This window comes from Myxocyprinus asiaticus, chromosome 48 (genome assembly GCF_019703515.2).
Source record: "Myxocyprinus asiaticus isolate MX2 ecotype Aquarium Trade chromosome 48, UBuf_Myxa_2, whole genome shotgun sequence".
NCBI lineage: Eukaryota > Metazoa > Chordata > Actinopteri > Cypriniformes > Catostomidae > Myxocyprinus > Myxocyprinus asiaticus.
Genome location: NC_059391.1, coordinates 3,953,957 through 3,970,501, shown reverse-complemented (window position 1 = coordinate 3,970,501; position 16,545 = coordinate 3,953,957). Strand labels below are relative to the sequence as shown.

Sequence of the window (16,545 nt, the reverse complement as noted above, 5' to 3'; positions counted from 1 at the left end):
ATCCTCCACCTGGTCTTCTAATGGTTAAGCGGCCTTCAAGCCACAGTGTCTTGCACCCACTGTGAAATTTGGTGGAGGATTGGTGATGAAGCAAACTGAGTCAAGACGGTGGCCATCCTGTTTGAAATCACACCGTGCACATTTTCATTCCTGAGTTTTACACTTTAATTGGCTAATATTGACTTCACAGACACATCATTTCGTTGTAATTTTGGATATGTTAAAAATATCTATTTATACTTGTGCTTCTTGGATAATCAGTCAAACAAATATTTTTTCTATTATTAGGATGAATCCGTTTTCCGTTTTGAAGTCATTACTTGGTATTCGCCTTCGGCACATCCCTACAAGTTTGCATACTAGAAAGACACCAGACCTAGTATTCCTTCCCTTAATGTAATTTTACCAAACATAATCTCAAACATCACAAATGTGCCCTATCCCTACTCTTACCCTACTACCTGTCTCACTTCTTCACAGCCCACTTTTCATTCTTCCTTCTTAGCCATTGCCAGAAGCTCCCTTCCTCAGCTTCCTCTGCCATTTCCTTTGGAGACTTCTTCAACACTGATCCAGTGATACCAATGTCTTTCAATAGGCACTGCACTGATGTTCCCATGAATCCCAGACACCTGACAGCAGCCAGATCAGCATATTTTAACTACTTCTTCTCATGGGCTTCCTTCAGTCCCTCTTCCCATGAGATGGTAAGCTCAATAATCATGACTTTTCCAGCTGATGTTGACCTTAACACTATGTCCGGTCTCAAGGAGGTAAGGACGACTTCAGAGGGAATTTTCAGTTGCTGACTGATGTTGACCTACATTGTACAATCACTTCCACTTGCCAGGATTGATCTGGCTTTTCTCCGTGCAGTGTCTTTCATGGCCCCTTACTTATTAACAGAATCAACAAACTGCCTCTGTGGAGCATGGTGACCTCTGTTTGCCTTTACACATCTCTAGGATCTTTGCCAGCTTGCTGCCACCTGTACTGTCCTTGCTCCAAGGTGATCTTGCATCCAGCGAACATATGCTGCAGATTCCCTCTTGATGCCTCATAGAGGGGACAACTCTCTTCTTTGCCATACCACTGAGACAAATTTCCAGGGCTTGGAAGTGCGTCTTAAGGGGATCTTATTAGAAAGCTTAGCCTGGCCTGGGGTACCTTCCACAGCTCAGCCCAGCTTAAAGCTGTATCAGATGTACCCTCCCATATTGTCCAGCGCCCTTGCTGCTCCTGGCTGACAGCTTTAGTCATTTACCGTTCCTCTTCTTTCCTAAATACTTTGGTTACTACCATCGCTCTCCTCTACTTTCTTGAGGCTGCTGACCACAATTTGGGAGCCATCTCCCATCCAAGGCCTGATCTTCCTGACTGGGTTCTTCAAACAATCTCTTGATGCTTCAGCCTTGAAACCGCCTAGTTTACAATCTCCTCCGCCTTCCAAGTGTGGCCTGTTGGACCTGGGCTTGAACATCCCTCACAATCTGTCAATTCCTGTAGCTCTAAGACCAGCCTGGTCTTCTCCTGCTTGTAGCCCAGGGTGATGGACTTTTGTGGCAGCTTTAAGGCATTTCGTTATTACAATTCTACATCTGAAAGACAATGTGGCAAGTCCAGCCACTTCCTGATGTAACTGTTGGCATTGCTATCCATCTTTGCACTGATGCTGCACTGATCTTACACTGTGTTTATGCATTATGTATCAGTTTGTTTATTTACTTTTCAAAGAACCACACTTTTGCAAGAATTAAGTTATATTATATATAATGTGTTTATTTTATTCTTGTCAGTACATGTTTCCATAATGTATTAAAATAGCATGTTCAGCGTACTCGCCTGGCTACTATAAAACATTTTTTTTACATTTAATTATACAATAATAACAAAAATGATTGAGGCTTTTCAAAGTTGAGAACCCATGTAATGAACAAACTGTAATCTGTGAAACCTTTGTGTCAACTTTAATGTCATGCTTTTCAAGCTCTAGGAAAATATAGTTATTACTAGTTACAACTAATCTTATTATCATTAATATTTCACAGACTAGACTCCACCAGAGGTGAAAAAGAAGACAATGGATTATTTAAAACCAATTTAAGCAAGAGGTTTCAGTGTTTGTGTGAGGGAGCAGCAAAGCAGGGAAAGCCAACATTCCTGAATGAGATCTACACAGAGCTCTACATTACAGAGGGTGAAAGTGGAGAGATCAGTAATGAACATGAGGTGAGACAGATTGAGACAGCATCCAGGAGTGCAGCAACAGAGGACACACCAATCAAATGCAATGACATCTTTAAACCTTTACATGGACAAGACAAAGCCATCAGAACTGTGCTGACAAAGGGAGTCACTGGAATTGGAAAAACAGTGTCTGTGCAGAAGTTCATTCTGGACTGGGCTGAAGGGAAAGCAAATCAGGACATCCATTTCATATTTTCACTTCCTTTCAGAGAGCTCAATTTGATAAAGGGCTTAAAACTTAGTCTTTTAGATCTTCTTCATGTATTTTTCTCTGAAACAATAAATAAATTATTCAGTGATGAGAATAATATAATTAATTTTTGATGGTCTGGATGAGTGTCGGCTGTCTCTGGATTTTCAGAGCAATGTGAGGTTGTGTGATGTCAATGAATCAGCCTCATTGGATGTGCTGCTTACAAACCTCATCAAAGGGAATCTGCTTCCCTCTGCTCTCATCTGGATCACCTCCAGACCTGCAGCAGCTGATCATCCCCTCTGAGTGTGTTGATCGAGTGACAGAGGTAGGAGGATTCAATGATCCACAGAAGGAGGAATACTTCAGGAAGAGAATCAGTGATCAGAGACTGGCCAATAGAATCATCACACACCTGAAGTCATCAAGGAGCCTCTACATCATGTGTCACATCCCACTGTTCTGCTGGATTTCAGCCACTGTTCTAGAGAGAATGATGGGTGAAGAAGAGAGTCGAGAGATCCCCAAGACTCTGACTCAAATGTACACACATTTCCTGATCATCCAGACAAACATCAAACATGAGAAGGACTATGAGAAGAAAGAGACAGATGAAGACATGATTGTCAAACTGGGGGAACTGGCTTTTCAGCAGCTTGTGAAAGGCAATCTGATCTTCTACGAGGAAGACCTGAGAGATTGTGACATTGATGTGACAGAAGCATCAGTGTGCTCAGGATTGTGCACTCAGATCTTCAGAGAGGAGTTTGGGCTGTACCAGGGAAAAGTGTATTGCTTTGTTCATCTGAGCATTCAGGAACATCTAGCAGCTCTATATGCACATCTCTCCCTTACAAACAATAACATAAATGTGTTTGACCAGATTACAAAACAAAGACTTTTTGCAAATGTTTTGAACTTGATGAAACATAAATCATCAAAACGTGTTTCCTTATCCGAGCTGCACCAGAGAGCTGTGGATGAAGCGTTGCAAAGTAAGAATGGACACCTTGATCTTTTCCTTCGTTTTCTTCTGGGTCTCTCATTGGAGTCTAATCAGACTCTTTTACAAAATTTAATGACACAGACAGGAAGTGGCTCCTACAACAATGAGAAAACAGTTCAGAACATTAAACAGAAGATCAGGAAGAATTGCTCTCCAGAGAAATCCATCAATCTGTTTCACTGTCTGAATGAACTGGGTGATCATTCGCTAATGCAGGAGATCCAACATTACCTGAAATCTGGAATAATAAAAGAAACCAAGCTCTCCTCATCACAGTGGTCAGCTTTAGTTTTTGTGTTGCTGACCTCAGAAGAGAAGATGGATGTGTTTAGTCTGATTGAATTTGTTGGAGCAGGAAACAAATCAGATGAAGTTCTTCTGAAGCTGCTGCCTGTGATTAAAGAATCCAGATCAGTTCAGTAAGTAACACTGAGAATAATCATTACTCTATTAAAACACTCTGGGGCTTTAACTTTTTACTTTTACTGCGTGTTGTGTCTAGTGAGCATGCAATCTTTAGGAAATTGACCTTATTTGGCTGCAGTGGGTCCTGAGCTGTCATTGCTTCTCAAGCTGTGATATGCCAAAATTACACTGACATTGCATATAACAATGCCAACTCTGAATGTGGTTAAATTTTTCCATGGACGGTTTTCACAACAGTCTCCCTATTACAGCATGGCTATAGACTAGTGTAATGTACCTGTTGGATGTCTGTTAGAAGGTAAATGTGATGCAAAACTCAAGAGATTGTAAATTGAATTTGAGAACTTATATATACAATATACAATAAATATTAGTACACACAAGTCTAGGGCTGGGCAATAAAACAATATAGTATTTCTCTGGAAAATAAAAATCCTCAATATAGATGCTAAATTGTTTAGTAATTTTAAATTTTTAGCCTGTGTTCTACACCTAGATGATTGGATCAGGTGCGTACCTCTAAAAATGCAAGCAGTTCAGCAATGTTATTCACACAACTTGCAAACTAAATCACAGTCATGAAATCAGCCGGTTAGGAAGTATTAGCTGGCTAGCGACAAAATAGCCCTGCTGTTATGGAAACCAGAAATGAGGCCAGGTAGCAGCTAGCTATCCATCTATGTTCAGACTGCAGGCAAATCGGATTTTCAGACTGAAAAAGTGATCAAATCAGATTTGCGCGTTCAGACATAACCATCCTATCTGCATGGGTTGCTTTGGTAATGACGTAGGCGTACCCACGTGATGATGCTTTCAAAACAGATGCGGGAAAAATCTAATTCTCCAAATAAGCGCCCTGTCCAGTCACGGTGCAGAACTCCTCCGTTGCATAAGAAAACTCAGCGACGGAGGAGACTGGTAAATATTGTGATGTTCCGTGCTGCAGTCACGGCCAGCTTATGAATACTTCCGGCATTTCCGTCACCAATTTTTGACGTCATCGTTGTGTGTCGCGTTAAGAGTGACGCAAAAGACCATTTGAAATCTGATTTGAGGAGCCAGAGCATCCGGACTGAGACGCATCTGAAAAAATCTAATTTAAATCGCGTTTGAAACCACCTCCCGATGTGGTTTGAATCAGATTCGGAAAAATCTGATTTCATGTGGTTTTCTGCTGTCCAGACAATCAAAACTCATCTGAATACAATCTGGATATGCAAAAAATCTGATTTTTAGTGGCAGTCTGAACATAGCCTAATATGATATCATACCAAACAAGATAGTACTGACAATGCAACACAGATTTTGACTGAACACAATAGCAACTCCGAAATCAACAACAATGCTGTTTATTTATGTACTATTTAGTTAAATGTTTTTCTCATGATCCAAAAAGACAGTATTTGTTTTTCTTATGTTGCATTACCACCACCTACTGAGCTGAACTGTGGAACACCACAACAAAGTCTTGAAGTGGAGTCAAACGTCTGTTGAAGATGATGAAATTTATCAAAAAGAGATCACACACCTTATTTAGGATTAAATCCTAAACTGAGTATACTTCTTCAACTTAAAAATAAAAGGTAGTTTACCCTGTGGAGTTTACATGTAAACAAATAAGTTATTTTTACATTCATTCAATGCATTTCCTCCCCCATTAATGGTATGAAATGTATATTAAAAAAAGGTAGTAATGTTGTAAGTGTAATAAATGCATAAATTATAAAAATTTAAAGGGACAATCATACATTATGAAATATTTTCACTTCAACATACACTGTAGATATTGAAAAATGTAAGGGGGCTGCATTAAATTAGAAAACGTTCAGTGTTCTAGAGTCTATACAGATACATTTAACACAATTTCATCAGAAGTAACTAATTCAATTTCTGACAAAATAAAAAGTAATACCTTTACTTTTTTTAAATAAAAAGTAATTTAATTACAGTAATTAATTACTTAGTAATGCATTACACCCTACACTGGATATGTGTATTTAAAATTTCGTTTTATCCTTCTAGGTTCTCGGATAATCAGTCAAACAAATATTTTTTTCTATTATTCGGATGAATCCGTTATTCATTTTGAAGTCATTCTTTCTGAATATGGTATTCGGCTCCAGGCACATCCCTATCATCTGTCATATCAGCAGTAATTTTACATATTAATCAAACGATGGAAAAAAGTGTTATAACCTGGCATACACCCATATGCACGGTGTAGTCAAGTGCACTTTCGGCATGTTAAAGGGATTATTCAGGTATCTAGATCACAGTATTTAAGTGATGCTCTACAGTCACTGCAGAGAGATATCGGTGGTCTGCTGCATCCTCCACTACAAAACTGTACGAATCGGCACACAATATTGAAACTGCACATGCAAATTGCATTCAGTAGCAATTCTGAATTGGGCACTAAACCAGCACAAAAAAACACTTGCAAATAACTAACACTTTTGCCAGACAATATTAATTCTTACTGAAATCCCCCCATAACAATCTGTATGTTGATTTGTCTGTCTGTCTGTCTGTCTGTCTGTCTGTCTGTCTGTCTCAAGTACCAATTGAGTCCTAGGAGTGGCACAAAACCATGTTGATTTGTCTGTCTGTATGTATGTGTATGTCAGGATATAAACAGAACACAAAAAACCTTGAAAAAGCAAACAAATTTTTATATAAAAAAAATACAGAGCACAAAACTACAGAACAGAAAAAAACAGAAGTCCAGACTACAGCAAACATGGCTGGATGACCAAAATAACCCATGATAGGGCAAAACCAGAAAAACTAGGCCAACTAACAAAACACTTAGGTTACAACTGTAACTCAGGTTAACTGAAAGTAAGGAACGAGATGCTGCGTCAGTTGCTGATGCTATGGGGAGCTCCTCCCAGGAGTGACGATCTCTGAAGCCATTTACAATCATGCCAATCTATTGGCATATGGCACTTGGTGCTCTGCCTCTGCTGCACACATTTTATTGCTGGCATATAAGTGAGAGCACAATGCCATCTCACCAGGATTTCCTTCTGGAGGGAGAAGAGTGCATCTTTCAGTCCCTTTACGGCGAGAAATCAGTAGTATGGCAAGTGTACTCAGTGTCTTGTTCCCTCCTTTCAGGGATCCGGGGTTATAGTTGTAACCTATGCGTTCCCTTTCAAGCCAGACACTTTGATGCTGCATCAGTTGCTGACACTATGGGGACCCTATACCAGGGTTCTCCAATTAGTTTTCACCAAGGGCCATATTCTGTCAACAATACAAAGCCAGATGTTATAACAAAGCATTTGTGCTGCTGCTATTATTATTAGCAGTAGTATTGTTATTATTACTATTTTATTTTTATTGTTTTTGTTGTTAAAAACTCACAACATAAATATTCAGATTTTTTATTAGGTTTACTTTCTCAGTATTAGTAGCACAGACTTTGAACTGGTAAGCAGTTGAAAGTACGAAAGCATGAAAGTACAAATCTTTCAGGTCAATTGTGTTAAACCAGTCCAGAGGACCGACATGAGACAGAATTTGTCTCTCAGTAACCATCTTGAACTGAGACATTATCAACGTCCTGTTCAAGCATCTCAAGCTCAGAATGGGCCGAAACCCACCTTCTTTCTTGGCAAAAGAAAGAACGTGTGTTGCACAGTGGAAAAGACTCTATCGCATCATTGGCAATAAGACATTGTACTTGCGAGCTCAAGACCGCCACATCCTGCACAGCTATAGTGGAGGATGCAAGTTGTGATGGGTGTATTCTACGGGAAAAAATGCAGCGCGTGGGGACGAAGAGGCTTGTGCTGCCGTAAAATCTTGCATGCCTCCCTCGTTTGGTCCCATGGGAGCCATTGAAAGAGTATGGTGGGAGGGCAGGAGATCCGTGTCAACCTTCAGAAAGAAGGCTAGCCATGAGCGAAGCATTGTGAGCCACATGCATTCATATTGAATGCAATCCATCTCACCAAGCATTGCTTCAACTTGTGCACAACCCAGGCAGAGAACACAGCACTCATTGGACAATGGGATTTAACACTTGCATAGTGGTAAAACATTTTCAAAAACGCCATCTTTAAAAAGACATTGTTTAGAAAACAGCTCTTTTAGTGCTTATGTATACAGTAACAACAACAGAATACAAGAGCGTATCAAACGAACAAGCCTGATAAAGGATAATCAGACCTTTATCAGATCTCAGATCGGAGCACAACAGGGAAGTAGAGAAATAATCCACTAAATGTAAAGGTTCAGGTTCAATGGCGAAGCATAGATTGGGTTAGAGATGAAATTGCAAACCTGAAGAAGGAAATGCTGAAGAGATGGCATTGTGCTCTCGCTTAAATGCCTGTGATGACATTAGCAGCGGGGGCGGAGCCCCACATTCCATCTGCCAATAGATTGGCATAATTTTAAAGGGCTTTAGAGCTCCCCATAGCATAGCATCGAAGTGACTGACTTTAAAGGAAACAGCAAAAAATAGAAATGTACAGTAGGGTCCATCTGCCTCGACCAACTTGGTACGGAGTGAAATTATGTTGTTTTAAATGAAGATCATGTATCTGACTATAAATTATAGATGTTCATGATCTCAGCATTAGGGAACAGTAACTCATCTCTTACTTGTTACTAGGTAGCTGTAAAAGGTCCCTATTGAAATGCAGAACAAAAATGTAATTTAGAGATGGACCATGTATAGCTTCTGATGGAGTAGAGGAGGCTGAGCATCAGAAAGATACATCTTTTCATTGAATCACCTGACCACCAGCTAAATGAGGGCAGTGTGGGTGACTCTAAATGACAGCATGTCTCATTTATATTTTCAGATAATAGAGTAATGTACTCTGTAAGTCTGGAAATGTGTGCATTTATATGTACCACAGCCTACATGAATTAGAATGATAAGAAATAAAATCTCTAATCTGTGGTCTGTGAAATGATCACATATTATCCAGTCAGTGAAGAAGAATAACGAGTGATTAATTGCTTAAGCTTTTAATTGGCAGACATTACCTACATATTGATACTATAATATGTCATTTTATAAATAACATTAATATTCACTGACTGAAGGAACTGTAAATAGAATGTGGGTGCTATAATAATTTTATTCTATGAAATTTATAGAACAAAAATGATTTATTAGAAGGGCTAAATATAAATAAATTAAGCCCTGTCTTTACAGTGAAGAGTGTGGGGGACTTTCCAATGTGTTCTGCGTAAAAAAAATATTACAGTATTAAAACCCTCCCATTAAAAGTTAAAGCACAATGTACACAGTTTGTTCACTTTTGAATGCAAATCTGCGGTGTGAGACTGGAAATGCCAGAGTAAAGAATATTTGTGAGGTAAAGTGAAGATTGCAATTTACTGTAATATTGCTTTAAAAGTATAATATTGTGCCTAATCTGAACTTTCTCACCCACTGTGCCGCTATTAAAAGGGCACACATCCGTTGACAGCCTCTGAAACGTACTAACATCTACCTGAAATAAACTAACTCTGGAACATAACCTACTCCGGAGCAGGTTATGTTCAGAGAGTAAGTTGCTATGGCTACTAACATAACCTGAAAGTTCCCTCAGTTTTTGGAATAGAAAGCTGAGTTTATCCGCTTATTCTGAGTAAATTTACCCCAGGTAAGTCACTTAACCTGCTTTCTGGAATACCCCTCAGGGGTGTATGTTTATTTTTGCAATTCTGTTTGGTGGTGCGGAAATTACATACTTCAGCTTTAAATATTTATCTGTTTCTCACCCACACCTATCCCATCGCCTCTGAAGACCCAGTCTGCCGCCCTTCTCCATCACAATCCATGATGTCAGCATTGGCCTGTACAACTTAAGTGTGCTGACACTAGCCCTTTTGTAAAATAAAAAAAATAAAAATAAAAATTTTACAATATAAAACAATCAAAAGTTTTGAAACACTTGACTGAAATGTTTCTCATGATCTTAAAAATCTTTTGATCTGAAGGCGTATGCTTAAATGTTTGAAATTAGTTTTGTAGACAAAAATATAATTGTGCCACCATATTAATTTATTTCATTAAAAAACTAAAATGTAATTAAAAAAAAGTTTTTGAAATTGATGACTTGGACCAAATAATAAAGAAAAGCAGCCAATAAGTGCCCAACATAGATGGGAACTCCTTCAATACTGTTTAAAAAGCATCCCAGGGTGATACCTCAAGAAGTTGGTTGAGAAAATGTCAAGAGTACATGTCTGCAAATTCTAGGCAAAGGGTGACTACTTTGAAGATGCTAAAATATAACACAGTTTTGATTTATTTTGTATTTTGTTTAGTCACAACATAATTCCCATAGTTCCATTTATGTTATTCCATAGTTTTGATGACTTTACTATTACTATTAAAAAATTATAATAAAGAATAAGTGTTTCAAAACTTTTGACCGGTAGTGTGTATATATATATCTATATATATATCTATATATATATATATATATATATATATATATATATATATATCACAATGTATAGTCAGGACATTAATACCGTGAAATATTATTATTACAATTTGAAAAAAAAAAAAAAAATCAGAACTTCTTAAGCTACTTCAAAGAGCTCTTATCAAAAAATCCTCCACGTGCAGCAATGACAGCTTTGCAGATCCTTGGCATTCTTGCTGTCAGTTTGTCCCGATGCTCAGGTGACATTTCACTCCACACTTCCTGTAGGACTTGCCATTGATGTGACTGTCTTGTCAGGCACTTCTCATGCACCTTACAGTCTAGCTGATCCCACAAAAGCTCAATGGGGTTAAGATCCATAACACTCTTTTCCAATTATCTGTTGTCCAATGTCTGTGTTTCTTTGCCCACTCTAACCTTTTCTTTTTGTTTTTCTGTTTCAAAAGTGGATTTTTCTTTGCAATTCTTCCCATAAGGTCTGCACCCCTGAGTCTTCTCTTTACTGTTGTACATGAAACTGGTGTTGAGAGGGTAGAATTCAATGAAGCTGTCAGCTGAGGACATGTGAGGCATCTATTTCTCAAACTAGAGACTCTGATGTACTTATCCTCTTGTTTAGTTGTACATCTGGCCTTCCACATCTCTTTCTGTCCTTGTTAGAGCCAGTTGTCCTTTGTCTTTGAAGACTGTAGTGTACACCTTTGCATGAAATCTTCAGTTTTCAGCACAGTTGAAGCATAGCTTTCATTCCTCAAAACAATGATTGACTGATGAGTTTCTAGAGAAAGCTGTTTCTTTTTTGCCATTTTGACCGAATATTGACCTTAAGACAAGCCAGTCTACTGCATAGTGTGGCAACTCAAAAACAAACACAAGTCAATGTATATATATATATATATATATATATATATATATATATATATATATATATATATATATATATATATACACACAGTTGTGCTCAACCCTTGGATTATTGGTAATATATGTACCATTTTTAAAGAAAACATGAGTGAGCAGGCAAAACACATTTCTTTTATTTCTTATGGGATTCATATTCAACTGTAGGTTATAACAGAATGGCACAATCATAAATCAAAACATGGCAACAAAGAAAAAATAAAATGACCCCTGTTCAAAAGTCTGCATACCCTTAGTCTTAATACTGTGTATTGCCCCCTTTAGCATCAATGACAGCGTGCAGTCTTTTGTAATAGTTGTCTATGAGGCCCCAAATTCTTGCAGGTGGTATAGCTGCCCATTCGTCTTGGCAAAATGCCTCCAGATCATGCAAAGTCTTTGGTCGTCTTGCATGAACCGCACATTTGTGATCTCCCCAGAGTGGCTCGATGATATTAAGGTCAGGAGACTGTGATGGCCACTCCAGAACCTTCACCTTTTTCTGCTGTAACCACTGGAGGGTCTACTTGGCCTTGTGTTTAGGGTCACTGCCATGCTGGAAAGTCTAAGAGCATCCCATACGCAGCTTTCGTGTGGAAGAATGCAAACTGTCTGCCAGTATTTTCTGATAACATGCTGCATTCATCTTGCCATCAATTTTCACAAGATTCCCGGTGCCTTTAGAGCTCACACACCCCCAAAACATCAGTGAGCCACCACCATGCTTCACAATGGGGATGGTATTCTTTTCACTATAGGCCTTGTTGACCCCTCTCCAAACATAGCGCTTATGGTTGTGACCATAAAGCTCTATTTTGGTCTCATCACTACAAATTACAGTGTGCCAAAAGCTGTGAGGCTTGTCAAGGTGTTGTGGGGCATATTGTAACTGGGCTTTTTGTGGCACTGGTCAGTAAAGGCTTCTTTCTGGCAACTCGACCATGCAGCTCATTTTTGTTCAAGTATCATCGTATTGTGCTCCTTGAAACAACCACACCGTCTTTTTCCAGAGAAGCCTGTATTTCTCCTGAGGTTACCTGTGGGTTTTTCTTTGTATACCTAACAATTCTTCTGGCAGCTGTGGCTGAAATCTTTCTTGGTCTACCTGACCTTGGCTTGGTATCAAGAGATCCCCAAATTTTCCACTTCTTAATAAGTGATTGAACAGTACTGACTGGCATTTTCAAGGCTTTGGATATCTTTTTATATCCTTTTCCATTTTATAAAGTTCCATTACCTTGTTACGCAGGTCTTTTTACAGTTCTTTTCTGCTCCCCATGGCTCAGTAACTAGCCTGCTCATTGCATCCACGTGAGAGCTAACAAACTCATTGACTATTTATACACAGACACTAATTGCAATTTTAAAATCCACAGATGTGGTAAATTAACCTTTAATTGCCATTTAAACCTGTGTGTGTCACCTTGTGTGTCTGTAACAAGGTCAAACATTCAAGGGTATGTAAATTTTGATCAGGGCCATTTGGGTGATTTCTGTTATCATTTCACAGTCACAATTCTCCAAGGGTATGTAAACTTTTGAGCACAACTGTATATACTGTATATATGCATATGATATAAAATATAATGATTTAACCTGAACTCCACTCATTATAATCGAAGGGGTTACATGCTGAACATAAAAGTTAACAGCACAACAGATGTTTAACTATCTATAGCTTAAGGAAAATAAAATACAAATAAAATAAATGTCTTTTAAGTCTTTAAGACAAGAAAAGTTGTGATTAAGTGAAAGAAAGGGGAATCACCTATATGCCCAAATCAGCCAGCTACCAGTAGTCATCCAACACATAATCAAAGTTACAGACTTAATCCACTGTGATGCCCTCTCCGTCCATGTTGTTGCTCTGAGGTTAGGGTCAGGGTGCCAAGCTAAGGAATTGCCACGCTTCTTCAGGGGAGTGCAGTAACTTTGTCTCACCATAATTCATGACAACTTTCAGCATTGTTGGGTACCAGGGCTGGTCAATCCATTAAGCAACATTGGTGAGGGCCTAGGGTGGCATTGCTTCAGGGGTGCCGATCTACCGAGCTAACTTTAGCATGTGTCGAACAAAATGCGACCTGAGCATTCCAATAACGTGTTGTGGAACCCCCCTCAGAACATATAGACCATGTGCTAAATGCCTTACTACCATACTATTCTTACTGTATCTGTTATATCTGTGTTTGCCAAAAACAGTGAGAGAAGTTTAGATAGCATGCCATTGTGAACACGGCCATAGACTCCCAAGCGTGGGGCTCATGAATCGGAGTGATGCCCGATACGTCAAATAACCACTCTTTTGAGTTGGTTCTTCTCAATGAATTTGTCTAACTTGTGGGCTGAATCATTTGAAGCAATTTGTCACACAGTAAAACAGTAACGGGATGCTTTAGAAGACAGAGAACAAAAACAACGCTTTACTTACAATTTATTGAAACAAAACTTGCAACTGTTTCGTTTTCCGGTGATGAAGAAGGTCATGTGCGAGTGCGTTTGCAGCCTGTGAGCCATTGTCTGCTGCAGGTAAAGACATTTTCTAAATAAAAATGTATCAAAATAATAACATTACATGAAAGCACTTAAAAGTACCAAAAATTTCCAAGCCATGTTTACTGGACATGTTCCTTGGAGTAGCCTACCATATGAATACAATGATACAGTATATAAATACCAAGGTTTTACCATCTTGTACCATTACTGTATCATGAAACTGCCACAGCAGGCTTTTGAGAAAGGTAACTCTGATAAACTTCATCTTGTGCTGTGTAATGTGAAAAGGTGTCAATTTGTTTTTAGTCCATAGTTTCATTAATGCTACAAAATATATGTAGGCTACTAAAGAAAGTTCAAATTATGCTCTAAAATCACCAGAAATGAAAACATTGGTGCTGTTTTTGCACAAACAAATAAATACAAAAATTAAATAAATCTCCTGGGGAAGCATGCCCCCAGACACCCTACAAAATGATGATACAATAGATTGTGCACTTGATGGGCCCCAGACTCCCCAGTAATGATGAAAGCCTACAAATGCCCCTGCTGTGAAACATGCTGTACAATATCTTTTTTTCTTTCTTTCTTTTTTGAACATCTTAGACCACTTGGCTTGGTTTACATGCACTTTACATTAAGTTTATTTCAATATATAGTGATACCCATTTATGATGCCACTTAAGAAGACAACATGCACTTGCATATTTCGTCCAAAGATTGTTATTACTAATGTTTTGTTAGTTAGAGTTTATACCCACTGGGATGTATTTCATTATGTGTTAATTGTATTTCATTATGTGTTATGTGTGTTGTAACTTTTTTGTGTAAAAATGGCCAAATGGAGTAGGACCGGCACTGCTGGGTACAGAAGAAAGGTCAGGAACCCTGCCTCTTTCATTTCTTTCTGTATCAACACAAAGGAGATCTTTTTCTGTGCCTTCACGAGGGAGAAGTTGGGGAAAAAGCACAGCATTAGACCGTCGCTCATTCTAACAGTCTCTGCCTCGCTTCACGTAGTATCAGGTTCCTGTCATTATATCGCACCTGTGGTTTGAAGTGGTCAGTTGAAGCTCTGACGTAGATGCGATGCGCTCACTCAACTTCTTTCTCTCTGCCCTCCTGCAACTGAAGCTAGAATGGTAGTGATCGCTTTAGAAAGGCAACTGGATCATCCTCCTCCGCCCCTTCAGGTAGTTTTGTTGTTCAAGCACATCCAGTTGCCTAGTTTTAATGCTGACATTTTTTTTTTTTTCTATTCTCTCTGTTCCCCTGTGAGAAATTTAATCTTAGTCTTGAACTCATAACTCATGTGCAAAGAACATTGCTGCCAACTCTCAAGACTTCCTCAAACCACAGTTATAGCCATGCTGTCTTCCATGTCCACTCGGTCCTCTGTAGCTCCTGATTTTGATTTCTTCTTCGTTGGAGAGGATGGTGGTGACAAATAATTAAGTTTGCAGTTGTGTGCAATGTGGCAAATGAAACCTCAAAAAATAAAGTCTCAAACTGTTAGAAAAAGACAATAAAGGGGGCTAAGAGCACGGAGCTCTTTTAATGTGCATCTAGGCCCATTAATCATCACATGATCCGATTATTCCTGTAATTATTAAAGAGTTTGCATCTCACATATGTTTTATTTTATTTTTTTTGAAGCCTAAAATATTTTGCATGTCTGCCAGTCAATCAACATTTAGTAGTAAACACATTTTGACTAATTTCCTAATATATAACCCTGAGACCTGTCCTTAACAATTAGTTAATTTGTGTTGTCTAAGACAAGCTGTAAAGACAGTCTCAACACAATCCCAACACAGTGATTTCAAAAACAGGATCCCAAACTGATTTATAAATAAAAAGGAAAATCAAGGCACACTTCCTGAGATGGCTGAAAGATAATATCCCTTTTGGACAATTTCAACGACTTGACGCATTGATGTATTTGTGACATGGATAATGAGTTTCAAACACAGGCAAATTCATTAGTAGAGCGCTTTATATGTAGGGAATATCAGAAAAAGTTGGTCCACAGTGCGCTTGATGGAGCCCTTCTAACCTCTAGAACTGAATTTTTTTAAACTGCACAGAGAAAAGAAAAAAGAACAGAAAATCAAGTTTATTTTGTTACCGAATATGGTCATTTGTCCAATCATATAAAACAAGTTGTCATGTCCAATTGGAATTTGATCCAGAGTGATCCCACTCTTAAGGAAGTTTTTCCTGGCCCTCCCAAAATCAGTTTCAGAAGAGCACCATCCCTAAAAGACAAATTAGTAAAAAGTCAATTATCTAGCAAAAAAAATAAAAAATACTTGGCTTAATCAGTTTTTAAATGGCTTATATAAATGTGGCTCGTGTAATCATTGCTGTAATATAAAGGAGGGTAAACAGTACATTGACTTCAAGACTAAAAAAGCCTATGAGGTCCTTCATTAACTGCAACACACAGTATGTAGTGTATCGTCTATCATGCAGTTGTGGTTGCTTCTACATAGGGAGAACAAAGCATCCTTTAAAGGATAGGGTTTATGAACATAAGTATGCCATTAGAAAACATAATATGGACTATCCTTTAGCGAGGCATTTTCAAGCAGCCCACAATAGCAACCGTGATAGTCTTATAGTGGAAGCTTTAGAAACAGTTGAAAAAAATATACAAGGCAGGGATCGTTTAAAAATATTATTACAAAGAGAAACATTTTATATTCATCAGATGAAGGCAATGGATTTTCCAGGTTTAAATGAAGAAATTGACTTCAGTCCTTTTCTTTAAATAGTTGATGTATTTTTCCTATTGTGGTTATAATTTATATGATATATATATATATATATGCATTATTTTTCTCTCGCTCTCT

At 38.3% G+C, this 16,545-nt stretch overlaps 1 protein-coding gene across 1 annotated transcript in view; it reads left to right on the top strand.

Annotated features, from left to right (window-relative positions):
• Positions 1–2,434: 2,434 nt before the first annotated feature.
• LOC127437455 (NACHT, LRR and PYD domains-containing protein 12-like) overlaps positions 2,435–16,545 on the top strand; it is a 46,525-nt gene continuing 32,414 nt past the window's right edge. Inside the window, exon 1 of the mRNA XM_051692387.1 lies at positions 2,435–3,865. Within this exon, the coding sequence (XP_051548347.1) occupies positions 2,628–3,865 (1,238 nt within the window). The 5' untranslated portion in view covers positions 2,435–2,627. The remainder of the gene's footprint in view (positions 3,866–16,545) is intronic.